The 27,603-nt window shown below is 41.3% G+C and overlaps 3 protein-coding genes across 3 annotated transcripts in view; 2 read left to right on the forward strand and 1 right to left on the reverse strand.

Moving 5' to 3' along the window:
* Nucleotides 1–1,620: 1,620 nt before the first annotated feature.
* LOC311221268 (granzyme A-like) lies at nt 1,621–5,872 on the forward strand (the record flags this gene model as incomplete). The annotated part of the gene is made up of 5 exons (XM_084305134.1): nt 1,621–1,681; nt 2,355–2,502; nt 3,664–3,904; nt 4,618–4,890; nt 5,711–5,872. The coding sequence occupies 5 exons, from the start codon at nt 1,621–1,623 to the stop codon at nt 5,870–5,872; spliced, it is 885 nt and encodes a 294-aa protein (XP_084161260.1).
* A 9,366-nt stretch (nt 5,873–15,238) lies between these two features.
* On the forward strand, nt 15,239–19,246 carry LOC311221269 (granzyme A-like; the record flags this gene model as incomplete). The annotated part of the gene is made up of 5 exons (XM_084305135.1): nt 15,239–15,299; nt 15,973–16,120; nt 17,143–17,287; nt 17,991–18,263; nt 19,085–19,246. 5 exons carry the CDS (start codon nt 15,239–15,241, stop codon nt 19,244–19,246), a joined length of 789 nt encoding a protein of 262 aa, XP_084161261.1.
* A 5,375-nt stretch (nt 19,247–24,621) lies between these two features.
* The window catches only part of CDC20B (cell division cycle 20B), a gene marked incomplete at both ends in the record, with an annotated part of 39,941 nt that continues 36,959 nt past the window's right edge, over nt 24,622–27,603 (reverse strand). The window contains one exon of the mRNA XM_084305136.1: nt 24,622–24,770. Within this exon, the coding sequence (XP_084161262.1) occupies nt 24,622–24,770 (149 nt within the window). The remainder of the gene's footprint in view (nt 24,771–27,603) is intronic.

Here is a 27,603-nt window from a genome sequence, read left to right on the forward strand (position 1 = left end):
AATTACAACAAAATTGTCGTTAGAGATAAATCAGAGTGCATTCAGAGATTGAAAGAATATGGACAGGCCATAAAAAAATTGTGTTTAGATGGTAGGTATAGATTTATCTGACTATCCTGAAAAATGTCTAGGAATACTTGTTAATGTTTTGTTCTGTGTTTCCCAAATAGTCTTTCCCTGAAAACAGACCAGGTAACAAGAAGATGATATATATAAAACCTCATTTCTCTACATATTGCACCTCAAACAAGAATATGTGAGGATTAATCCCTGTAGATGTATGAGTTTAAACAGGTCTGGGTTTAAGAAGGTATTTTAAAACTGCCTATTAAAATGGCATAAAGTCAGACTTTATCACCTAGTTTTAAGTGATGAATGAAAGAATGGTACCTATGTCACTTGGTGATACCATGTTCAGGGTAACACTGAAAAAAGGGATGCTGACAGTGCTTGAACTGCTGATAGTTACCAGGGGTGTACAGGTAGTGAGGAGAAAACTGAAAGAAAATTAAAAGCTTGACATGGGTTGCAGTGTATGGACCTGTCACTGTGTCACATAGCTTACAGTTTCTCCAAAGGGCTACAGCAGTCACAAAAAGCTCTGTTATCTCTAAAACTAGCTCTGCTTCTACCGTCTTCAGAAAAATCACCAACAGCTAGCCTGTGCCCAGGGAAGAAAATAGCAAATTTGAGCCAGCTGTCTGTCCAAGATCATATGTGAGTAAAAAGCACGTCAGGCTGAGCTCAAAGATGTGACACAGCCAACATGCAGAAGCTTTCTGCAGACTGAATGCAGTGCAGCTAAAGTCATCATGAAACCTTCCAGGCTGTGTAGTAATGACAATTCATTGGATTTAGCTAACTATCAGAAATTCCAAATTTTTTTAATATTTTAAATTAAATTTTTGATGGAAGGTATTGCTGTATCTGTGTATATATTTGGAAAGGAAGGAAGTGAGGAGCTGTGAGTCCAATAAGACTTATTGAGTTTTCATCCAGTGGAGATCCAATGGTTGTAGTTAGCAGAGCCTGAGAAGTGATTCAGCTCAGATAAACAGGCCTCTAGCAGCTGATGCACTGAATATCTCTGCAGCATTTCTTCAGTATATTGACTAGGCAGACTTCAGAAATTTCCTTGCAAGCTTAAACTACAGATGATGAGGCCTGTGAGCTGGGGCTGACTGATATGGTCTGTCTCAGATCAGCAGACCCCTATGAATTTTTTATCCTCCAGGTCCTCACTCTAGACTACCCGGAGGTGTCTAGACTGGAACTAAACATCTTCATGTGGGCAACTGAATCAAGCTGAAATTTAGGTAAGACAAGTTCCACTGTGTAACTTGATTTGTAGTGGCTTGCAAAGATTCGCTCTGATGCTCATATTAACTGTCCAGTAATGCTACAGAAGGAATGTGAAAGAAAGGAGATTTTGTCTTCACACCACAACAGATGACGCAACTTCTCACTCGCACCTCCACTGCGAGCTATGTTGTTGGGGAGGCTTTTCTTTTTTTCACAGTTACAAATGTCAAATACCCTTAAGAGGAAAAACAAAACCCACATCCTTTTTGTTTTGCTATATATTGCATAGTGAACAGAGGAGAACAGCAGCTAGTAACCATGGGAGCTTTCTTTACCTTGTCGACCTCTGCTGCTGTCATCCTCCTAGTAATTCCTGGAGGTAAGTACAAGCTTAGACGTTTTTGAAGGCAAATGCTGATGCATGCAGTTCCACTTAAGCAAACGTGCATTAGCATAAAGAAAGTAGTTGCAATTGTTATTGTGGTTCTTACAATAATAGAAACCTTTGTATCTCTTTGAGCTTAAATACAGAGAAATTAACATGATTTTTTTTGATCTTTCTCTCTACAGGCATGCACTTATATGATTTGCTTGGTTTTCTGCTTTTCTGACAAAAACGTTCATGTGATGTTACTTACCATATACAGCCCAGTTCCCAAGAGTCTGTGTAGGACAGATAATGCACAACATTTATCTGGAGTCAGATTTGGGGTTCTTACAATGACAGCTAAGAACTTAACCATTGCCATGAACATCAGGAAAATAAATCTGTGCAAGATCAATAATGTTGTGGTGGGTTTGGGGTTGTTTTTCTTTGTTTGTTTTCTTTTTGTCACAGCACTGACTTAATTTTGGTCCTACTGAAACATACAGAAGTAGCACTGCTGAGCAATCTTAGAAATCTAGCCTGAAGACCAGCATTGTGACACACATACATACCTGTGTGTCTGCGTACTCTGTGATTACATAAAATGTTCTTTTCCAGGAGACTGCAGTGTCTGTCAGTATTTGTTAGCCCAACTGTGTGTATTGTGGCTTATTTTTATTTTTAGGTTTATGTGTGGAAATAATTGGAGGAGATGAAGTAAAACCACACTCAAGACCGTTTATGACCCTAATCATAAGAAACAAAACAGAAGTTATTTGTGGAGGAGCTTTGATCAAGCCAAACTGGGTGTTAACAGCTGCCCACTGTCCTTTGTAAGTTTTTGCTCCGATTTGGCGATTGTCATTAGTGAGTATTTGTTTTCTCTGTTTGAGAAGAAAAGATCATATTGCTGGTGGTTGTGTGCAGGTAGGTTGATCATGATCATGTTCTGACTGCTATGTTTAAAAATTATATTGACAACTGTGCTTAGGTGAGTAAAAAATACTGAAACAAGGTATACTGTTCTTTCTTGTTTCTAAAGAGACATTTCTGAGTTTCTAGCTGCAGGCAAGCACAGAATACCAACACTGAAGTGGTAAATCTGGCGGAAAGACCCATGCCTGTTTTCTCAGTCACTTGGCGAGAGCACTGGCCAGTCTAAATAGCTGCTCAGAAAACAGAAACAAATTCCTGTCATTTTATTCTGCAGAAGACACACTGGGCAGCACAGAAAGACAACATGCAATTACAAAGGAGCAAAACATTCTCCAGACAGATGACAGGAATCACTTAGAAACCTCTGCTTTACTGGATGCGTTGCTCCCTCCTGTCTGACTCACGCCGTACACGGCTATTTGGCCCAGCACATTCTCCCTGCCAGGAGAGATGCGAGGTTCAAATCTCACATCCCACCCATTGCCTCTGCTGGGAGCACTGGAGCTGCTGCTGAGCCAGACCTCACACAGGCTCTGTCAGCAGCCTGCCCAGGAGCAGTGAATTGCTGGGCTCTGCAGACATCAGAGGCTCCTATCCATTTCTCCTGCCACCAGACAAGGAGATCTCTACTACCCAGGCAGCATAGGGCCCAAAATCAGTGGTATCAAGATATGGCCACTGTATGGTGATTCCAAAAGAGATCTCTCTGAAGAAAAAATGCAGGATGTAATCAACATAATGATGCTCAGTGAACAGTCACACAGCCCTTAACAGCTGCAGGAACAGGAGCAACCATGTCCTGAGGGTTTGGGTTGCTGCAGGAAGAGGCATCTGAGGGCCAGCCTGCTCTGACAGGTTTCGCCCATTAGGCAGCTGCAGGCATCCAGCTCCCAAGGGAAACAACAGGGATAGGTTCCCAGTCAAGTACCTGAGCCCTGTCTGCTCTTGGCAAATTGAAGGTAGAATAGCATCAGTTGTGATTCAATGAGACACTTTCATTAACTACTTGTAAAACCGCGTAATTTTTTACATTTTTCTGAATTACTCCTGCTTTTCAGGCATGAGAAAAGAAATTTACAGCACCACATTTATCAGCAACGAATTATGGACTTGCAACAAGTGAATCCAAATAACCATGTTGTCTTTCTCCTCAGGGATAACAGCAAGGATGAAGTTGTTCTTGGAGCTCATTCAAGAAAAAGAAAAGAAAAAGAAAAACAGGTTTTTAAGATTGCAAAACTAATTCGCCATCCATGCTACTGGCCTGAAAGATGGGATCATGACCTTATGCTGCTGCAGGTATGTACTTACTTACACGTCACTCAAGGAATATGCATCTCCTATGATGCACCAGTTTCCTCCTTCTTGTGAGGAAGGGAAATCAAGCACAGGAGTTTCTGATAACTGTTTCTGCAAATCCAGCTGACTGGGGAACTGGGGATGCAATGGGGACTAAGGCACTCAACATTTCCTGCAATGCATGCCAATACTCAAAGCAGAAAAATTCTGCAGCTTGGCCTACATATTGCAATTCCTGGCTTTTCCATGGAATAATAAAGAAGCATGTGAATTTCATTCACAGAAAGCAGCATGCTTCAAATGTAAAAATAAATTGTCTAAAAACCATTATGTTCTGACTAAAAAACCGTTCCATTAAAAATTTCTCAACTCTGATTTTCTTTTTTGCCAGCTTCACTTATTGCTGTTATTTTGCTCTAGGCAAACAGGCCCAGATTCCCTCTTCTTAGGTACCCCCCAATGATATGAGTGCCAGGGAAAGGAAATAAGGTCTTTTCAGATGTAATGTTTCAGCAGACATTGAATGGGTTTTCATAAGACAATATATACTCATTTTCTTCATTATATTACCTCACTGATTACATAAATCCCCTCACAATCAATTGATGTATCTGAAAGACAGGTTGCAGTAATCATTAATTGCCATAATGGGATAGATCTAACTTTCAGGTGTCTCTGTTGAACATAAAAACTATTTGCTATATCTTCCACAGCTTAATAGAAGAGCAAAACTTAATAAAGCCGTGAAACCCATTCGCCTGCCTACCTCAGGTGATGATCCCAAGCCAGGAACTGTTTGTAGAGTAGCAGGATGGGGAAAAGTTACAAATGAATCCAAGGACTTTTCTGAAACCCTGAGGGAAGTCAACGTCACTGTCATTCGCAGAGCAACTTGCAATAGTGCAAAATATTATGGGAACAAGCCTACTATAACGGACAGGATGATATGTGCAGGGTCTGAGAAAGGCAAAACGGACTCATGTCGGGTAAGTATATTTACATATATAATCCCATATACACATAGGTTATATTAAAAATAAAATAAAATACTAGCATCTACAGACATAGGATCTGCCTATCCTCAGCTCAAAAAGGAATGATCCTAAAACTGAGAGAATTTATCAGGGCTTTTTCTTCTAGTTTAAAATCAAAAATTCATCATCACGTATGTTGTTTTAATCCAGGCAAGGCAGATAGCTGTTCTTTTCTGTATTAAAATGTTTTTTGATAGAAAAATCTCTACAAGCCCTTTCTCAAGCAGCTAAATTCAATGGAACAGCTTCTCTGACACCAGAGGGCTTTGGAACAGATTTTGCTAAAAAAAAAAAATAAAATATGACTGGATGCCACGTCAAATGCAAAACTTTGTAAGAACTACCACATTTTAAAAGAATTAAATAAGAATTAAATACTGAAGTAACAATACTACAAAAAAAAAAAAAAAAAAAAAAAAAAAAAAAGAGTAGCAATTTCTAGACATCTTTAAAGGTGTCTTTCAAGAAGAAAGTGTCCATTTTTTTCATTTCCCATTCATTAAGACCCACTATACATTGGCACTGGATTAAATTTATTCCATTTAAATCATACTTGAAAGATCACATTGAATTCTTTTTTTGTTGTTGTTTTGTTTTCCTTTGGCTAATGAAAAATTAAAAGCTTATCTTCTAATGAGAAAACAAGAAAAAGAAAACACTAGCACTGTCTATGATTTTATTTCCACTGTGGAGCTGGACTAAGTTTTATGTAAGGGAAGGATTTTTTCACTTTTATAAGTCTGAATAACAATTTTTGTCCTTTCTTTTCCAGGGGGATTCAGGTGGACCTTTAATATGTAAAAATGTGATGAGAGGCATCACTTCTTTTGGGAAAAAAAATATGTGTGGTGCTATTGGTGCTCCTGGTGTCTACACTCGCCTCACAAAGCAATATGTTCAGTGGATAAAGAAAACCATAGGGGGAGACTTATAGACTGGCTTTTGACCAAGCAAATTCCTACTTCATACTTGCATAGCAAAATCTAGTTTTGAAATATACTTTTAAAACAGGTTCATCTTACTGGTAATAATGATATTCCCATGCAGCTATTCCCATGCTGAATTTCCTAGCTTGATGTCCTTATAGATGAAATAGCATACATTTATTTTCAGGACAGATGTCTTTTTAATAGGACCAGGACACAGAACACTCTGCTAGAACAGCATTTGTAGCTTACACTGCCATAGAGTCTATCTGTGACTCAGGCTTCCAATGTCCTTGTGTTGCATGTTCAAACTGAGCCCTACCTGGATGAGTACATCTGAGCAAGAATCTCATCCAGCCGTTTGTGTCCTCACTGCACATTGAGTATATACTGCTCTCTTCTCTATCTTGACTTCTGCAAATAATCCTAAGTGGTAATGAGATGCTAGGTACAACACCAGACACCTGAAAAACTTGTTAGTTATTTGGCAGAAGATCTCCTGATTATATAGGTATAGAGGACTGACAAATTTCAGAAAATTAATTTTCAGCAACTGTTTAGTTGAACTTCTGACTGCGGGATATAAGAACTATTTCCTAACTTTCATGTATTTTTCTATACCTCATCCCTTCATGTAATCTGCATTTAATAAAGAAACAGCAATAAAACCTATTGTTTGAAGCTGTCCATTTATGTGGAGCACAGTGTCTGCTGCAGTACAGATATTCTGTGCCCATAATGTTTTGGATGTGCACTATGTTCAAAGAATGAAACAAGGTCAGCAAAGTTATACTAAAAGAAAAAAAAAAAATAGCTGAAAAGCCATCTTCTCTTTGTCGTTTCCTTCAATGGCAGAAGGTATCTCAGCTGGAGTATTGATATGATAAAGCACTGTTTGTAGCATTTAAAAACAAAACAAAAAAAGAATCGTACTTTTGTGGTTTCACTACTGCCATTGACAGACATGCAGTGAAATTTCTGAGTGCTTCAGCAACCTCTTGTCAAAAATCAAACAGACCTACTGTGAAAAATGTTTCGCCCTATTTGTATATTAACAATCTTGGGTATTTACAATGCCATGAACACCATAAGTTTGTTTCATTGGAAATAGGCATTAGCTAAAAGAAAGCGGAGCACTTTCAAAATGTGGAGCAATCTTGTATGATTTTAATTTTAAAAATCAGTTGCTGTTTTCAACATGAACGTATACATCACTTATAAACACAACACACAAAGGTAGAGATTAAAACTTTTTACAGGACTGCCTCCACCTCACATCTTGTTGAGAAGAAAAAGCAGTTTTGTCACAGAGAATAAGGAAGGGGAATAAGGGGGAAAGGTTTAAGCTATGGGGATCTCTATTGAAATTTCTGATGCTGAACGTCTTCATCTTCTTTTACGTTTTCTGTCCCTTACAAATATTACACAAACATAATTTCTAACATACCTTACTGTTATTCCTAAAAAGTGATTATGTATGTTTGGCCCATGGGCTGTAAACACAAACAGGCACGTGCACAGACACAGGAGTATGCATAAGCACAGAAACAAGGCAAAGCAGTGAGGAGGTTTCTCAGCCAAGGAAGACTTCATCAGTGAAACTGGGAGTACAACTTGGCCACTGACTCTTACAGAGACCCAAAGTAACACCCAAAAGACTGTTGCCAATTCACAAAAATAAGTCTTACTTCTTTACTTTACACTTCACCCACCTTTTTCACTGTCCTCCTTTCATAATTTTCTTCATCTTACTGCTTCCTCTTTGGTCTCCTTCTACCTCTTGTCTGGAAGTTACTGTAAGCATCCTTTCCAGCAGTGGAAAATCTGAATACAGATCCACCACAATGGGATGCAGCCCATAGGAGTTTATGTATTTCAGTAGTAGTTAAGATCAGATGTAGCAGTTAAGGAAAATCAGCCGATAACTTTTTGACAGGCAAAAATTTCCACTCATTATGAGCTGGGAGAAACTAACAGGTATAAAATGCACTACATAAACCAATGCAGCATTTATCTGAGTATCACAGAATCACAGAATTGAAGGGGTTGGAAAGGACCTCAAAAGATCATCAGGTCCAACCCCCCTGCCAAAGCAGGTTCCCTAGAGCAGGCTGCCCAGGTAGGCATCCAGACAGGCCTTGAATATCTCCAGAGAAGGAGACTCCACAACCTCCCTGCGCAGCCTGTCCCAGTGCTCCGTCACCCTCACCGTGAAGAAGTTCTTTCACATGTTGGTGCGGAACTTCCCGTGCTCCATTTTGTGGCCATTGCCCCTTGCCCTGTCCCCACAAACCACTGAAAAGAGGTTGGCCAAATCCCTCTGTCTCCCACCCCTCAGGTATTTATACACATTGATGAGATCCCCTCTCAGTCTTCTCTTCTCCAGGCTGAACAGACCCAGGTCTCTCAGCCTTTCCACATAGGGAAGATGCTCCAGGCCCTGTTCATCTCTGTGGCCCTCCGCTGGACTCTTTCCAGGAGATCCCTGGCTTTTGTACCGGGAAGCCCAGAACTGGACACAGTACTCCAGGTGTGGCCTGACCAGGGCAGAGTAGAGGGGGAGGATCACCTCCCTTGACCTGCTGGCCATGCTCCTTTTAATGCATGCCAGGATCCCATTAGCCCTCTTGGCCACAAGGGCACAGTGCTGGCTCATGGCCAACCTGTCATCCACCAGGACCCCTAAGCTCGAGGCTCCTCAGAGCTCCTCTCCAGCAGGTCGCCCCCCAGCCTGTACTGATGCATGTGGTTGTTCCTTCCCAGGTGCAGGACTCAACACTTGCTCTTATTAAATCTCATTTAGTTTTTTCCTGCCCATCTCTCCAGCCGGTCCAGGTCTCGCTGAATGGCAGCACAGCCTTCTGGCGTGTCAGCCACTCCTCCCAGCTTTGTGTCATCAGCATACTTGCTGAGGGCAGACACTATTCCTTCGTCAAGGTCATCAATGAGGATGTTGAACAAGACCAGACCCAGCACCGACCCCTGGGGAACACCACTAATTACAGGTCTCCAGCCAGACTCTGTGCCACCAATCAGCACCCTCTGAGCTCGGCCAGTCAGCCAGTTCTCAACCCACCTTATTGTCCACTCTTCTATCCCACACTGTCTCAGCTTTGCTATCAGGATGTCATGGGAGACAGCATCAAAGCCTTGCTGAAGTCAAGGTAGATGACATCCACCGCTCTCCCCTCATCTACCCAGCTGGTGATGCCATCATAGAAGGCAACGAGGTTGGTCGAGCATGACTTCCCCTTGGTGAATCCATGCTGGCTACTCCTCGTAACCTTCTTCTCTTCCAATTGCTTGGAGATGGCTTCCAGAACAAGCTGTCCCAACACCTTTCCAGGGACAGAGGTGAGACTGAGTGGCCTGTAGTTTCCCGGATCCTCTTTCAAGCTCTTCTTGAGGACTGGAGTGACACTGGCTATCCTCCAGACTTCATGCACCTCTCCAGTTCTTCAGGACATTTCAAAGATGATAGAGAGTGGTTTGGCAATCACCTCCACTAACTCCCTTAGCACACGTGGATGCATTCCTTCGGGGCCCATGGATTTGTTTGCACTGATCCCAATCAAATGGTCCCAACTCACTCCCTTGTCAACCAGTGGGAGCTCTCCATTTCCCAGGCCCTTTCTCCTCCCTCCAGGGTCCAGGAGTCCCGGGGGGGAGTCCTTGAAGCAAAGACTGAAGCAAAGAAAGCATTTAGTATCTCTGCCTTCTTGGTGTGTCCCGTTACCAGGACACCCCCCTCATTCAGCCAGGGATCCACATTATCCCTAGTATTCCTTTTACTGTTTATATACTTAGACAAACCCTTTTTACTATCCTTTATCTCTTTTGCAAACTTCACAATTAGTCTTTTCCTGAAAACAGACCAGGTAACAAGAAGATGATATATATAAAACCTCATTTCTCTACATATTGCACCTCATACAAGAATATGTGAGGATTAATCCCTGTAGATGTATGAGTTTAAACAGGTCTGGATTTAAGAAGGTATTTTAAAACTGCCTATTAAAATGGCATAAAGTCAGACTTTATCACCTAGTTTTAAGTGATGAATGAAAGAATGGTACCTATGTCACTTGGTGATACCATGTTCAGGATAACACTGAAAAAAGGAATGCTAACAGTGCTTGAACTGCTGATAGTTACCAGGGGTGTACGGGTAGTGAGGAGAAAACTGAAAGAAAATTAAAAGCTTGACATGGGTTGCAGTGTATGGACCTGTCACTGTGTCACATAGCTTACAGTTTCTCCAAAGGTCTACAGCAGTCAGTTATCTCTAAAACTAGCTCTGCTTCTACCTTCTTCAGAGAAATCACCAACAGCTGGTTTAAGTCCAGTGGAAATTTAATGGTCATAGTTAGCAGAGCCTGAAAAGTGATTCAGCTAAGATAAACAGGCCTCTAGCAGCTGATCCACTGCTGTGGTTTAACCCGGCCAGCAGCTAAACACCACACAGCTGTTCACTCACCTACCCCCCTCCCTCTCAAGGATGGGGGAGAGAAACAAGAAAACTGAAGCCTGTGGGTTGAGATAGAGACAGTTTATTAGGACAGAAAATATAATAATAATAATAATAATAATAATAATAATAATAATAATAATAATAATAATAATAATAATAATAATAATAATAATAATAATAATAATAATAATAATAATAATAATAATAATAATAATATGTACAATAAGAGTGATGCATGATGCAATTGCTCACCACCCGCTGACCAATGCCCAGCCTAATCCTGTGCAGTCCAGCCCTCCTCCCCGCGGCTAGCCACCCCTATATGTTGTTCAGCATGACCCCAAATGGTATGGAATACCCCTTTGGGCAGTTTGGGTCACCTGTCCTGGCTCTGTCCCCTCCCAGCTCTTGCTGCACCCCCAGCCTGCCCGCTGGCAGGACAGAGCGAGAAGCTGAAAAGTCCTTGGCTTGGTGTTATCACTACTCTGAAATAATTAAAACAGCAGCACGTTATCAGCACTCTTCTCAGCCTAAATCCAAAACATAGCACCCTACCAGCTACTAGGAGGAAAATTAATTCTATCCTAGCTAAAACCAGGACATATATCCACCCCTTATTCCGTATGAATTATGTCATGCTCAGGTTACACCCTTTCCAATACATTCCAGTTGACCAACATTTTCATTTATAGTATACAGAATGTCCACTGAGTTTGCATAGTCCATGACTGACTTCAGGCTCCATCTGTCATCACAGTCTTTCAGGGCAGAAGAGATGGTGTGTGACGTTGGATTGTCACACGTTGAAGTCCGTCCTCATTCCATCACATCACTTTGCTTGTCCAATTCTATCAAAATTCATTCATCTGTATCTGCATGGTTGTTACAGCGATACCATTAATAGGAAATTGACATATAGGAATCATGGTAGTGATGACATACCATATTATATAATAATTAACATAATACAATTCTACTCATGGGCTATTCTTACCCAGTATTAAATCCTCTTAAGGTGCACATTGGACCTCCCAATTCTTTTGCATTGCCCACCAAGTGCACCCAGGTCCCTGAGCAAAAGCAATCCCACAAATGGTTTTGCCTTTTCCTGAGGCAGGAGTAGCCCAGACTGTCTTCCCCAGCATGTTTCTTACATGCACTGCAGGATCCTTATCCCCTTCTGCAGTACATAACAGGTTTGGTTGTGCAGGTCCAGCTCGGTTGGCAGATCCCCTAGTATTGACTAACCAGGTGGCCTTTACCAAATGCGTATCCCAATTTTTGAATGTCCCAGCACCCATTGCTTTCAGTGTAGTCTTTAACAGTCCATTGTATCGTTCAACTTTCCCGCAGGCTGGTGCATGATAGGATATGTGATACGCCCACTCAATACCATGCTCTTTGGCCCAAGGGTCTATAAGGTTGTTTCAGAAATGAGTCCCATTGTCTGACTCAATTCTTTCTGGGGTGCCATGTCGCCATAGGACTTGCTTTTCAAGGCCCAGGATAGTGTTCCGGGCGGTGGCATGAGGCACAGGATATGTTTCCAGCCATCCAGTGGTTGCTTCCACCATTGTAATTACATGGCACTTGCTGTTGCGGGTGTGAGGGAGTGGGATGTAATCAATCTGCCAGGCCTCTCCATATTTATATTTCAGCCATCGTCCTCCATACCAAAGAGGCTTTGACTGTTTGGCTTGCTTGATTGCAGCACATGTTTCACAGTCATGAATAACCTGTGCTATAGCGTCCGTGGTCAGGTCCACCCCTCGATCACGAGCCCATCTGTTTGTTGCACCTCTGTCCTGATGGCCCGAGGTGTCATGGGCCCATCGGGCTATAAATAACTCACCTTTATGTTGCCAGTCCAAGTCCACATGAGCCACTTCAATCTTAGCAGCCTGATCCACCTGCCCATTGTTCTGATGTTCTTCAGTAGCCCAATTCTTTGGCACATGAGCATCTATGTGGCATACCTTTACAACCAGGTTCTCCACCCAGGCAGCAATATCTTGCCACAATGCAGCAGCCCAGATGGGTTTGCCCCTGCGCAGCCAGTTGTTCTGCTTCCATTGCTGTAATCACTTCCACAGGGCATTTGCTACCATCCATGAATCAGTGTAAAGATAGAGAACTGGCCACTTTCCTTGTTCAGCAATATCTAAAGCCAGTTGAATGGCTTTCACTTCTGCAAACTGACTCGATTCACCTTCTCCCGCAGTAGCTCCCTCCGTACAAACTTCTGCCACATGGGTCGTGTACACTTGATTTCATCTGGATCTGTGGATGTTTGTCCGAGGTCTGGGTCCTCATAAATCACCTCCCGTACAGCTAATTCCCTCAGGTACTAGATTCCCATCTCCACAGTGGTCCACTTGCCTGGTAGACATACAAGTTCTTCCTTGAAGGGATACCTTTCCCTCACAGCTGACAGGAGATGCCTCCAGAGGCTGTGAGATCGTGCTCCATCTCCATTTGCTTTGTCAATGCCTGCGTCTCTAGCAAGGGATCCCAGCCACCTGGCTTCCCCACTCTCTAATTCCACACAAGTGGCTCCAGTGTCCCAGCACCAGAGAGGCCAGGTGACAAGCTGCTCACCTATACAGTGACTGAAAGCTTTTCATATATCTTGTAGCTCAAACTCGGATAGGTTTTGGCTAGATACTGTTGTTTTTGCGACATCCTCATCTTCATCCTCCTGTTCCTCTGATGGCTCGGCCTCACCTTCTCTACACCTAGACCTAGCAGAAGACTCTCTGTGTTCTCAACGACCTGACTCTCTATACCATTTTTTCACCTTGGTTATGGGTGCAACTGATACTAGTACAGTTTGTTTCCCTGGCTCAGCCGTGGGGCCCATTTTAAGGCTTGGAGTGGCCACTGGGCCTGTCTCAGAAGTTGAAGTGGCCACCAGGTCTATCACTGGGGTTATATTGGCATTGGGTGCAGCTTGGTAAGCATAGGCCAAGCCCCAGCACGTTAGAGTGATTTCTGTATGTCTGGTACTGCCAGGGTGATGCCACACCTTTTTCAAGCACTCTACCACTTTTTTAGGATTTTTCAGTTGTTCGGAGGTAAATTTCCAAAGCACTGCAGGTGCCCACTGCTCTGGATTCCTGCCCATATCCTCCCACTCTCCCTGCGACTCATAACTATCCTGCCTCAGGACAGATCTCTGGATGACACTCTTAAGTATTTGTGTAACCTTGGACAAAACCTGAAGTGCATTCAGGAGACGTAACAGTGAGAACATGCTGGTCTGAACACCCCAAGAATATTCAAAGTTTTGGAAAGCTACCACAACTCTCCTGGAGGAGAAAAAAGGAAGAGTGAACAAACGGGAAAAAACATCTTCCCCTGACCCCTCCATAGATTGGCTCCCTGAAGAAAAAGCATGAAAGGTGTAATTATTAATAGTTTCTGAGGTAGGGTTCCCAAAGTATGGAGTGGATGACAATGCTGAGTACAAATACCAGATTAGTCTCATGGCTGGTAATTTTATCATATCGTAAGCCAGTATTACATACTACAGCAAAATAATAACCCTGTACAAAACCCCAAAAGTGATAATCAACATGACAGGGAACACACACACTAAGTAATGTGCTATATAACTCAATTCAGAAAACAGGCACAGCAGACTTGAGATCACAAAAATCGGCATTGTGATTAGTAACTATTAAACCGAAGTAATGCTTATCAGAATCTTGTTTTAACAAACTCTGGTCAGATCTGTCATTGCCTCAACCCTTCGCGCCCCACGTTGGGTGCCAAAAGGACTGCTGTGGTTTAACCCGGCCAGCAGCTAAACACAACACAGCCGTTCACTCACCTACCCCCCTCCCTCTCAAGGATGGGGGTGTGAAACGAGAAAACTGAAACCTGTGAGTTGAGATAGAGACAGTTTATTAGGACAAATAATAATAATAATAATAATAATAATAATAATAATAATAATAATAATAATAATATGATAAAACAAGTGATGCACAATACACTTGCTCACCACCCACTGACCGAAGCCCAGCCTAACCCCGATCAGCCGGTCCCACCATATCCCAGCTAGCCCCCCCAATATGTTGTTCAGCATGACCCCAAATGGTATGGAATACCCCTTTGGGCAGTTTGGGTCACCTGTCCTGGCTCTGTCCCCTCCCAGCTCTTGCTGCACCCCCAGCCTGCCCGCTGGCAGGACAGAGTGAGAAGCTGAAAAGTCCTTGGCTTGGTGTAAGCACTGCTCTGCAACAATTAAAACATCAGTGCATTATCAATGTTATTCTCATCCTAAATCCAAAACATAGCAAACTACAAGCTCCTAAGAGGAAAATTAACTCTATCCTAACTAAAACCAAGACATCCACTGAATGTCTCTGCAGCATTTCTTCAGTATATTGACTAGGCAGACTTCAGAAATTTCCTTGCAAGCTTAAACTACAGATGATGAGGCCTGTGAGCTGGGGCTGACTGATATGGTCTGTCTCAGATCAGCAGACCCCTATGAATTTTTTATCCTCCAGGTCCTCACTCTAGACTACCCGGAGGTGTCTAGACTGGAACTAAACATCTTCATGTGGGCAACTGAATCAAGCTGAAATTTAGGTAAGACAAGTTCCACTGTGTAACTTGATTTGTAGTGGCTTGCAAAGATTCGCTCTGATGCTCATATTAACTGTCCAGTAATGCTACAGAAGGAACGTGAAAGAAAGGAGATTTTGTCTTCACACCACAACAGATGACGCAACTTCTCACTCGCACCTCCACTGCGAGCTATGTTGTTGGGGAGGCTTTTCTTTTTTTCACAGTTACAAATGTCAAATACCCTTAAGAGGAAAAACAAAACCCACATCCTCTTTGTTTTGCTATATATTGCATAGTGAACAGAGGAGAACAGCAGCTAGTAACCATGGGAGCTTTCTTTACCTTGTCGACCTCTGCTGCTGTCATCCTCCTAGTAATTCCTGGAGGTAAGTACAAACTTAGACGTTTTTGAAGGCAAATGCTGATGCATGCAGTTCCACTTAAGCAAACGTGCATTAGCATAAAGAAAGTAGTTGCAATTGTTATTGTGGTTCTTACAATAATAGAAACCTTTGTATCTCTTTGAGCTTAAATACAGAGAAATTAACATGATTTTTTTTGATCTTTCTCTCTACAGGCATGCACTTATATGATTTGCTTGGTTTTCTGCTTTTCTGACAAAAACGTTCATGTGATGTTACTTACCATATACAGCCCAGTTCCCAAGAGTCTGTGTAGGACAGATAATGCACAACATTTATCTGGAGTCAGATTTGGGGTTCTTACAATGACAGCTAAGAACTTAACCATTGCCATGAACATCAGGAAAATAAATCTGTGCAAGATCAATAATGTTGTGGTGGGTTTGGGGTTGTTTTTCTTTGTTTGTTTTCTTTTTGTCACAGCACTGACTTAATTTTGGTCCTACTGAAACATACAGAAGTAGCACTGCTGAGCAATCTTAGAAATCTAGCCTGAAGACCAGCATTGTGACACACATACATACCTGTGTGTCTGCGTACTCTGTGATTACATAAAATGTTCTTTTCCAGGAGACTGCAGTGTCTGTCAGTATTTGTTAGCCCAACTGTGTGTATTGTGGCTTATTTTTATTTTTAGGTTTATGTGTGGAAATAATTGGAGGAGATGAAGTAAAACCACACTCAAGACCGTTTATGACCCTAATCATAAGAAACAAAACAGAAGTTATTTGTGGAGGAGCTTTGATCAAGCCAAACTGGGTGTTAACAGCTGCCCACTGTCCTTTGTAAGTTTTTGCTCCGATTTGGCGATTGTCATTAGTGAGTATTTGTTTTCTCTGTTTGAGAAGAAAAGATCATATTGCTGGTGGTTGTGTGCAGGTAGGTTGATCATGATCATGTTCTGACTGCTATGTTTAAAAATTATATTGACAACTGTGCTTAGGTGAGTAAAAAATACTGAAACAAGGTATACTGTTCTTTCTTGTTTCTAAAGAGACATTTCTGAGTTTCTAGCTGCAGGCAAGCACAGAATACCAACACTGAAGTGGTAAATCTGGCAGAAAGACCCATGCCTGTTTTCTCAGTCACTTGGCGAGAGCACTGGCCAGTCTAAATAGCTGCTCAGAAAACAGAAACAAATTCCTGTCATTTTATTCCGCAGAAGACACACTGGGCAGCACAGAAAGACAACATGCAATTACAAAGGAGCAAAACATTCTCCAGACAGATGACAGGAATCACTTAGAAACCTCTGCTTTACTGGATGCGTTGCTCCCTCCTGTCTGACTCACGCCGTACACGGCTATTTGGCCCAGCGCATTCTCCCTGCCAGGAGAGATGCGAGGTTCAAATCTCACATCCCACCCATTGCCTCTGCTGGGAGCACTGGAGCTGCTGCTGAGCCAGACCTCACACAGGCTCTGTCAGCAGCCTGCCCAGGAGCAGTGAATTGCTGGGCTCTGCAGACATCAGAGGCTCCTATCCATTTCTCCTGCCACCAGACAAGGAGATCTCTACTACCCAGGCAGCACAGGGCCCAAAATCAGTGGTATCAAGATATGGCCGCTATATGGTGTATACCTCAACCCTGCCTGTTCCTGGCAAATGGAAGGTAGAATAGCATCAGTTGTGATTCAATGAGACACTTTCATTAACTACTTGTAAAACCGCGTAATTTTTTACATTTTTCTGAATTACTCCTGCTTTTCAGGCATGAGAAAAGAGATTTACAGCACCACATTTATCAGCAATGAATTATGGACTTGCAACAAATGAATCCAAATAACCATGTTGTCTTTCTCCTCAGGGATAACAGCAAGGATGAAGTTGTTCTTGGAGCTCATTCAATAAAAAGAAAAGAAAAAGAAAAACAGGTTTTTAAGATTGCAAAACTAATTCGCTATCCATGCTACTGGCCCGATCGTTTGGATCATGACCTTATGCTGCTGCAGGTATGTACTTACTTACACGTCACTCAAGGAATATGCATCTCCTATGATGCACCAGTTTCCTCCTTCTTGTGAGGAAGGGAAATCAAGCACAGGAGTTTCTGATAACTGTTTCTGCAAATCCAGCTGACTGGGGAACTGGGGATGCAATGGGGACTAAGGCACTCAACATTTCCTCCAATACTCAAAGCAGAAAAATTCTGCAGCTTGGCCTACATATTGCAATTCCTGGCTTTTCCATGGAATAATAAAGAAGCATGTGAATTTCATTCACAGAAAGCAGCATGCTTCAAATGTAAAAATAAATTGTCTAAAAACCGTTATGTTCTGACTAAAAAACCGTTCCATTAAAAATTTCTCAACTCTGATTCTCTTTTTTGCCAGCTTCACTTATTGCTGTTATTTTGCTCTAGGCAAACAGGCCCAGATTCCCTCTTCTTAGGTACCCCCCAATGATATGAGTGCCAGGGAAAGGAAATAAGGTCTTTTCAGATGTAATGTTTCAGCAGACATTGAATGGGTTTTCATAAGACAATATATACTCATTTTCTTCATTATATTACCTCACTGATTACATAAATCCCCTCACAATCAATTGATGTATCTGAAAGACAGGTTGCAGTAATCATTAATTGCCATAATGGGATAGATCTAACTTTCAGGTGTCTCTGTTGAACATAAAAACTATTTGCTATATCTTCCACAGCTTAATAGAAGAGCAAAACTTAATAAAGCCGTGAAACCCATTCGCCTGCCTACCTCAGGTGATGATCCCAAGCCAGGAACTGTTTGTAGAGTAGCAGGATGGGGACAAACTCAAAATAATCTCAGAAAGTCTTCTGAAACCCTGAGGGAAGTCAACGTCACTATCATCAGCAGAGAAACTTGCAATAGTGCAAAATATTATGGGAACAAGCCTACTATAACAGACAGGATGATATGTGCAGGGTCTGAGAAAGGCAGAAGGGACTCATGTCGGGTAAGTATATTTACATATATAATCCCATATACACATAGGTTATATTAAAAATAAAATAAAATACTAGCATCTACAGACATAGGATCTGCCTATCCTCAGCTCAAAAAGGAATGATCCTAAAACTGAGAGAATTTATCAGGGCTTTTTCTTCTAGTTTAAAATCAAAAATTCATTGTCACGTATGTTGTTTTAATCCAGGCAAGGCAGATAGCTGTTCTTTTCTGCATTCAAATGTTTTTTTAAAAAAAAGTCTCTACAAGCCATTTCTCAAGCAGCTAAATTCAATGAAACAGCTTCCCTGACACCAGAGGGTTCTGGAACAGATTTTGCTAAAAAAAAAAAAAAAATAATAAAATATGACTGGATGCCACGTCAAATGCAAAACTTTGTAAGAACTACCACATTTTAAAAGAATTAAATAAGAATTAAATACTGAAGTAACAATACTTAAAAAAAAAAAAAAAAAAGTAGCAATTTCTAGACACTTTGTGCCTTTCAAGAGGAAAGTGTCCATTTTTTTCTTTTCGCATTTATTAGGACCTGCTATACCTTGACACTGAATTAAATTTATTCCATATAAATCTCACTTGAAAGATCACATTGAATTCTTTTTTGTTGTTGTTTTGTTTTTGTTTTGTTTTGTTTTCCTTTTGCTAATGAAAAGTGAAAAGCTAATCTTCTAAGGAGAAAACAAGAAAAAGAAAACACTAGCACTGTCTATGTTTTTATTTCCACTGTGGAGCTGGACTAAGTTTTATGTAAGGGAAGGATTTTTTCACTTTTATAAATCTGAATAACAATTTTTGTCCTTTCTTTTCCAGGGGGATTCAGGTGGACCTTTAATATGTAAAAATGTGATGAGAGGCATCACCTCTTTTGGGAAAAAAAATAAGTGTGGTGCCATTGGTGCCCCTGGTGTCTACACTCGCCTCACAAAGGAATATGTTCAGTGGATAAAGAAAACCATAGGGGGAGACTTATAGACTGGCTTTTGACCAAGCAAATTCCTACTTTGTGCTTGCATAGCAAAATCTAGTTTTGAAATATACTTTTAAAACAGCTTCATCTTACTGGTAATAATGATACTCCCACACAGATATTCCCATGCTGAATTTCACTATCTTGATGTCCTTATAGTTGTTAGTTGTTATGTTTTGTTGGCTTCTGACTGCGGGATATAAGAACTATTTCCTAACTTTCATGTATTTGAAACCTCTATACTTCATCCCTTCATGTAATCTGCATTTAATAAAGAAACAGCAATAAAACCTATTGTTTGACGCTGTCCATTTATGTGGAGCACAGTGTCTGCTGCAGTACAGATATTCTGTGCCCATAATGTTTTGGATGTGCACTATGTTCAAAGAATGAAACAAGGTCAGCAAAGTTATACTAAAAGAAAAAAAAAATCAGCTGAAAAGCCATCTTCTCTTTGTCGTTTCCTTCAATGGCAGAAGGTATCTCAGCTGGAGTATTGATATGATAAAGCACTGTTTGTAACATTTAAAAGAAAAGAATCTTACTTTTGTGGTTTCACTACTGCCATTGACAGACATGCAGTGAAATTTTTGAGTGCTTCAGCAACCTCTTGTCAAAAATCAAACAGACCTACTGTGAAAAATGTTTCTCCCCATCTCTTGGGGACAATCTTGGGTTTTTACAATACCATGAACACCATAAAAATGGTTTTTATTTTGCGTTGCTTTCAAGTTTGTTTCATTGGAAATAGGCATTAGCTAAAAGAAAGTGGAATAGACCCCCCTTTAGGTACTGGAAGGCCACTACTAGGTCTCCCTGGAGCCTTCCCTTCTCCAGGCTGAACAACCCGAACTCCCTCGGCCCGTCTGCTCTGGACTCACTCCAACAGGTCCATGTCCTTTTGTTGGGGGCCCTAGACCTGGATGCAGGACTCCAGGTGGGGTCTCAGGAGAACAGAGCAGAGGGGAAGAATCATAGAATTTTCATAGAATTTCACAAAATGTCACAGGTTAGAAGGCACCTTAAAGGTCACCTAGTTCCAACCTCCACATACACATTCATTGTGTCCAGAGAAGGGCTATGAAGATGGTGAAGGGCCTTGAGGGGAAGACGTATGAGGAGCAGCTGAGGTCATTTGGCCTGCTGAGCCTCGAAAAGAGGCTGAGGGGAGACCTCACTGCGGCCTACAGCTTCCTCACAGGGGGCAGTGGAAGGGCAGGCGCCGATCTGTTCTCCTCAGTGACCAGCGATAGGACCCGAGGGAATGGAGTCAAGCTGTGACAGGGGAGGGTTGGGCTGGGTATCAGGAAGAGGTTCTTCACTGAGAGGGTTGTCGCGCACTGGAACAGGCTCCCCGAGGACATTATCACAGCACCAAGCCTGTTGGAGTTTAGGAAGTGTTTGGACTGTGCTCTTAGCCCTATGATCTGAATTTTTGGGTAGACCTGTGTGGACCTAGGGATTGGACTCGATGATACTTGTGGGTTCCTTCCAAGTCGGGATATTCTGGCATTCTCTGATTCCTCACCCTGCTGGGCACGGTGCTTTTGATGCAGCCCAGGACGCAGTTGGCTTCTGGGCTGCAAGCACACACTGCTGGCTCATGTTGAGCTTTTCATCCACCAGAACTACCACGTCCTTCTCATCAGGGCTCCTCCCAACTCCTTCTTCACCATTCTAACCTCTAATCTAAATTCCCCCTCTTTTAGTTTAAAACCATTCCCCCTCATCCTAACATTATCTGATTGGGAAAAGAGTCACTCTCCATCTTTTTATAAGCCCCCTTCAAGTACTGAAAGGCTGCAGTGAGGTCACCCCAAAGCCTTCTCTTCTCCAGGCTGAACATCCCCAGCTCTCTCAGCCTGTCTTCACCGGAGAGGTGCTCCAGCCCTCTGATCATCTCTGTGGCCCTCCCCTAGACCCGTTCTAGCAGATCAACATCCTTCTTGTGCTGGGGGCCCCAGCCCAGGACACAGCACTCCAGGTAGGGCCTCACAAGGGCAGAGCAGAGGGGCACAATCCCCTCCCTCCACCTGCTGCCCACCCCTCTGTTGGCACAGCCCAGGACGCAGTTGGACTGCAGGCACACACTGCTGGCTCGTGTCGAGCTTTCTGTCCACCAGAGCCCCCAAGTCCTTCTCTGCAGGGATGCTCTCACTGGGTTCTTCTCCCAGTCTGTGCTTGTGTCTGGCATTGCCCCAACCCAGGGGCAGCACCTTGCACTGATCTCTGCCTCAGTCTGGGTCTAAACATGAGTCAGCCACATGCCCGTCCTGATCAGAAAGCTAATGGTCTTGTTCTTGGCTGCAGGAGGCAAAGTTGTGCCAGCAGGTCAAGAGAGGAGATCACGCTACTCAGCACTGGTGAGGCCACCTACAGCACTGTGTCCAAAGATGTGGACACACTGAAGAGGGTTCAGTGCAGGGCCACCAAGATGATGAGAGAGGATGAGCCTATGAAGAGAGGCTGAGAGAGCTGGGACTGTGCAGCCTGGAGATGAGGAGGCACAGCGGGGGGATCTCAGTATGTATAAATACCTGAAGGGGGATGGGAGTGTAAAGAGGACGGAGTCAGGCTCTTCCCAGCAGTGTTTAGTGACCAGATGAGACAGTGTGCACAAACCTGTTTCCATCCAAACATCAGGAACTTGCACTTCCTCACTGTGTGCATGAGGGATCTCCTCCTTGGAGATCTCCAAAAGCCACCTGGACGTGGTCCTGGGCAGCCTGCTCTGGGTGTCCCTGCTGGAGCAGGGGCTGGGCCAGATGGACCCAAAGGTCCCTGTCAGCTTCAGCCCTTCTGGGATGCTGTGCTTCTGTGAACCACAGGCTACACACCTAAACAGCAATGAGCTAAAAATATACCCCATTTTACAGGGAAGAAGTCAAGGTTTCACATTTTGCCTGATTTCAGATGTTAAGATCTCAGAATGAGGCAGCCATGCATGAACATTGATCTACCAACTGTGTGTTCTATGCCTGTAAGTATTCAGAAACAAACTAAAAGTTTAGTGAAGCAGAAGCATGCTACCCACTCAAGTCCTCAAATTTCTGTTACAGCAAGATAGATATTGGCCATGTGAAAGGAACTGACAGTAGATGAGACCATTTAGAAAAGAAGCATATCCAGAAAAGGCACCTCAGTATATGTTTAATTTGTCTCAGATTACAGAATCACAGAATGTTAGGGATTGGAAGGGACCTTGAAAGATCATCTAGACCAATCCCCCAGTTAGTCACAGTCTCGAGTTTAAATACATGTTTAAATGCTTTCTTAGGCAGGGTCATAGAACAGAGCTACTGTGCGCATGCACACACACAGTTTCAGATATTTGTTTACTGGCTAGTTCTAGAGAAATCGGTGACTTCTCCCACTTTTAGGTATTGTGTTAAAATATGTCCAGGGCCAACACAGCTTTACAACTCATTAATGAACAAGGATAATTAACTAAGTACTGAGCACTTCTCAGTCTGAAAGTAAGGTAGTTTTTTTTTTATTTTGACAGATGAGCATCCAATAAAATATGCTTGAGTATTAACTAGCTCCTTCTCCACCACAACTCCATCCTCTTTCTTTTGTTTGGCAAACCAATATCATTTATGTACCATCATAGGAAGGAAAGAATTTCTGAGGGCATCCCAGAAATATATGAGTAAAGAACTGAATGTCACTGTTTTTTTTTTTCCCCAATCATAAATGTAAAAAAAAAAAAAATTACTTTTAACCTTAAAAAAAAATGGTGTTTTGAATATTTAATTCATATTCTAAATGTTTGATAAAATCAGCTGCAGGAAACATGCTCATATTAGAAGACAGGCACAGTATAAGTTATTTCCCATTCTTAGACATCTTCATAGTCATTTCTAAATTGATAATCAATGTTCCCATTTTCGAGCCTGTTCTGAAGACCAAGCGAGATGACCACGGAAACCAGTAACTTGGTGGCAGATGTACTGTAAATTAGCAACTTCTTAGGCAAGAAAGATGAGTGGTCTCAACCTTCCAGACCTAAAGTTAGTGACCACGTGACTTATGAACGGCAGATGAGGTTTTAAGAATGATGAGAACTAAAGACATGACAGTTTCACATTCATTTCCAGTGATGCTTATGCCCCTTTAACGTTGCCTGTCTCTTCTCAAGCTTTTTGTCACTGCTTAATTTTCCATTGACTGACACTGTATCTTCCGTTTTCTCCCAGTTCATCTACAAGAAATACTCAAAACATATTTAACACTGGGGAGTGAGGGGAAGGGGACAAAAGCAGTATGGGTTTCTGAGCTCAAAGGGTTTTTAATACACAAAAGTAAGAGTGAATTTTTATGTCTTTGTCCCCTGCTTCTCTTCATTCCCAATAATGAAATCAAAGCTCAAAAGACATCTGTGGTTAGAACATGCTTTCAATAGCACTACTGAGCTGCACCTGAATAGCAATGAAGACCAATCCTGACATCCTTACTTAGCTGTTGACAGTGTACAGGTCTTATGCAGACAAATAAAAGTCCAAAAGGTCTGGTTCTTGTGAGCATTAAATAAAATTCATACAAGAGTAGCAGCTGCCAGGTTTTCTGACACCCAGAATTAAACTGGTACCCTTAAGGGATCAGTGAACTAAGTGCTGTGTTTGATCCAAACAGAATACTTCTTTGGCAATGCCCAGCTGGCTTGTTAGCCAGTTGATTACAACATTATGCATATTAATATAATTATTATGCAGTTATTTATATTTTCAAACATCCATCAGACACAGTAGGTGGGTAAAAGAAAACAATTCAAAATCCAATACAGACAGTATTTCTAGTAAAGTTAGTTATCATTAGCACTATGAAAACAATAAAGAATTCCAAAGAAAATGTTTCTTTTTAGTTAGAGTCATATATTTAGCCAAGATCTCTAGAAATATTTAGACAGATTTTGTACCATGATCTATGTGATATATGGAACAATCCAGTCCCCTGGACTGGTATCTGCTGATCCCAGCCCTTGAATGACGCAAGCCAATTTACACAGCCTGGCATGCAGAGACATTAAAATCATGTAAAATAACTTACAAGAGTTATAGCTAAAGGCAGGACCTAAGACTTTATGTTGGCACTTGACAAATGGTGGATTCCATCCATGCTTGCTAGTTTAATGAAAATAAATGATGTTATTCTTCAGAGTTAGAATATTTTTCCTCTAGGCTAAGAAAGACAAGCTACTAACATTTCATATGATGGATAAAAGCAAAAAATTGCTTTACTCTTGGAAAAAAGAAAAAAAAAAGATACTATCTTTTGCCATGTTTCAATTGGAAGGAACACACATATTTTGAATTTTATTGAATGGATGAAATACATTTAATCATTTGCTTTCAAGGAAAAGAAGTCACAGGAATGAGCTCTAATAACCATTATAAAAAAACTTGCTGTTGTGCTTGCTCTTCCCAGACTCGTGGCATTTCCACAGACAAGCTATCCCATCAGCCGCAACTGAAAAGAGCCTGCTCTGGTCTGGGCTCAGGGCTATATGCAGGACTCTCCCTTTATGACCTGGAAGACAAAATATGTACAAAAAATGCAAGATATAGCACAGTTTTACAGAGAGAATGTCTATCACTTTTATCACACCCATCCACAGCAGAGGTTGTGCTGCTTTTACTGCATCGGGTTGATGTGCTTCACAGGATGTGTAAAGATAGCCTTTTTTATAGAGTACTTTCACATTAAGAAAGAACTGAAGGCGGTATTTTCTTTTTAGGGACCAAGCTTTAACTGCCAGTATTGCATTGCATTGCAAAGTAATTTCTGTCACAGAAAAACATTAAACCTGAACTCATGATTCTCCACTGCATTTACAACATCAGTCTCATCTGTGTTTGGTAATGTCTCTCACTCCTGAGCTTTCCCATCTGGCTGCACATGCTTTGCAGACAGTTTGCAGCTGATCCAACAATCATGAGATAGTGTTTCCAGCTGCTACGTTATTACTGTTAAAAGGATTTTTTAACAGTGATCCCAATGAATAATTTATTGAAATTGAGCACATCTGAGTTTGTCTGCAGTTGTATTAAACTTTGGCAGCTAGATACTGAAAGCCAGAAGCTATCCCAGCCTGGCAGCACAAATAATGTACAAAAGGCATTAACAAGGTTAATGGTTATACATATATATAATAATAACCATATATAATGGTTATTAATAAGGTTATACAAGCATCTCCCTTGGTAGAAGTAACTGACTTTAGAAACAAAGAAAGAAAAACTGTTTGGTATTAAACTGAGACTACTGAGACCTGTATTTACCTCATTACTCTGCCATAAGCCTTTGTGTGATCTTACGCAATGCTAGTGCTAAGGTTTTAGGCACAAAGGGGCATAACGAATCAGAAGCTTTTCTATTTTTACTTATTGGCTTCTTTGGGTTGATGAGTTACTGATGGTCATATAGTTGAGGTCATCCTCCACAGGGGAAAAAAAAAAAAAAGACACTTTTGAGACATAGTGTCTCTCACCTAAAACAGACAAGATGAACCACATCCTAAAAAGAAGTGTGAAGGTGTGAAGAAAGTCCTGGGTGAACAACTTGAAGGAATATAGATGATCTTCGTACCCACATTCTCCATGAACACAATGGGGAAATAATATTAATCCTCAGAATGATATTATGAGGATAAGCATGTGAAGACCTGTAAGGCCCTCTGACACTGTGGAACTTACCACAATGGTACCTGATGAAGATCCACAGGAGTGTTGTAGATGGCCAGTCTGCCCTAACTTTGTGAAGCTGCTGCAATGGCTTTTTGACTGAAAGGAAGTTTCTGCTGTCCTAGTGCTGAGAAATATGTGTCCCACCTAAACTTTGTAATCAGAGTTTCAATACCACTACTAAATTATTCCAGCAGATATTTTTTGAGGCTTTGCTCCTTCTTAAGATATTGAAGAGTACACAATCTTTGTCAATATCAAGGACCAGGAGTTTGCAAGCCAGAAATTTCCTTTCACTGTCTCCATTCAGTGTCTGTAGCAATTCTGAAGGAGCAGTTGCAGATGTGGCCTTTGTAAGCATCCAAAACTATTCACAATACTGACTGAAAACTAATTACTAGTTTCAGTCAAAAAGAAGAGAAGAAGGATCAGAAGAAATCAGAAAAGTTGAAATTATTCATTTCCATATTTTCTGAGTAGAGAAGGCTGGGGTTTTATGTTTCAAGATCACATCCAGGTACTTTTCACAGCAATCACATGTTTTGGTTCCTTATGTGTTTTCTTTGATCTAAAAGAACTGCTCTGAGGGAGGACATTTATATCCAAAATGCATTTTTTTTCTAGTGAAACTAGAAACTCTAATAGTTCTATCAGAAGCATATCAGAGATGGGCTCTGCAACAAGAAGGTTACTATCTTTCACTCATTATTCTGTTCTGAATATGTTCAGCAATAGGAAGTACTAAAGTACTCAGCAGTAGTTTTTGATGCTTCACCTGAGTACTTTCAGGATTTTCAGAATTTGGCAGGATTCAACAATGAAATTCAGTTACAATTTATCTATTAATTTCTTTGGGTGTAAGACTCACGTGTTGAAGAGTGTTTGAGGCTGATTTTGAACCATGTCATAATCATCCATTACAGTGTTTTTTTCTGAACATATTTTGATACATTTTAAATTGTTTCAAGCATTCACTTGCTTACAATAAGTTAGTAAGTCTTCATAAGCAGAAATATATCTGTGTAAGAGCAATCTGGTCTTTTTATTCAATAAAATTATTTTAAAATAAAATTATTTTCTTTTGCAGGTGAAGTAAACTGAATCAGAAACAGGCTGATAACTAACCCTCCAGCATCAAGAAGTTAGCAACATCTTTTACTTATATGGTAAACGTTTTACACCATACACTGTTCTCAAAGGTAGATCTAGGTTTTCTTTGAAAAACTACATTCAAGAAAAACTACACTCAAGAATTGAGAAACCTTAATGCAGCAGTTAAGACTAATGATCATGTCACTTTCCATATTATTTCTTAGAATATCACATGCAATTATCTGCAATTAATTATTGCAAATTATTTGAAATTATCTGCAAATTAATTATCTGCAAATTATATGCAATTGAAAGAGACATAAATATCCCACAAATTAGTAGGGATAAAAAAAAGCAGCACAGATAAGCAGCACAACACAAGGATAATCTGTAACCAGATAAACAAACGTCTTTGCTGACCTCTCTTCCTTTTGTCTTTGTTTTGACTATTCTTTCATTTCCCCTTATAGTCTAGTACTGAAGTCAGGTCACTGGTTCCAAGGACAGCATGCCAGTATAGCACACATCAGAAATTTAATAAATGCCCTCAAATGTAATAATAGGGTATAAAAAGCATTTGTAAATAT

This window comes from Netta rufina (assembly GCF_964035555.1).
Source record: "Netta rufina genome assembly, chromosome: Z".
NCBI lineage: Eukaryota > Metazoa > Chordata > Aves > Anseriformes > Anatidae > Netta > Netta rufina.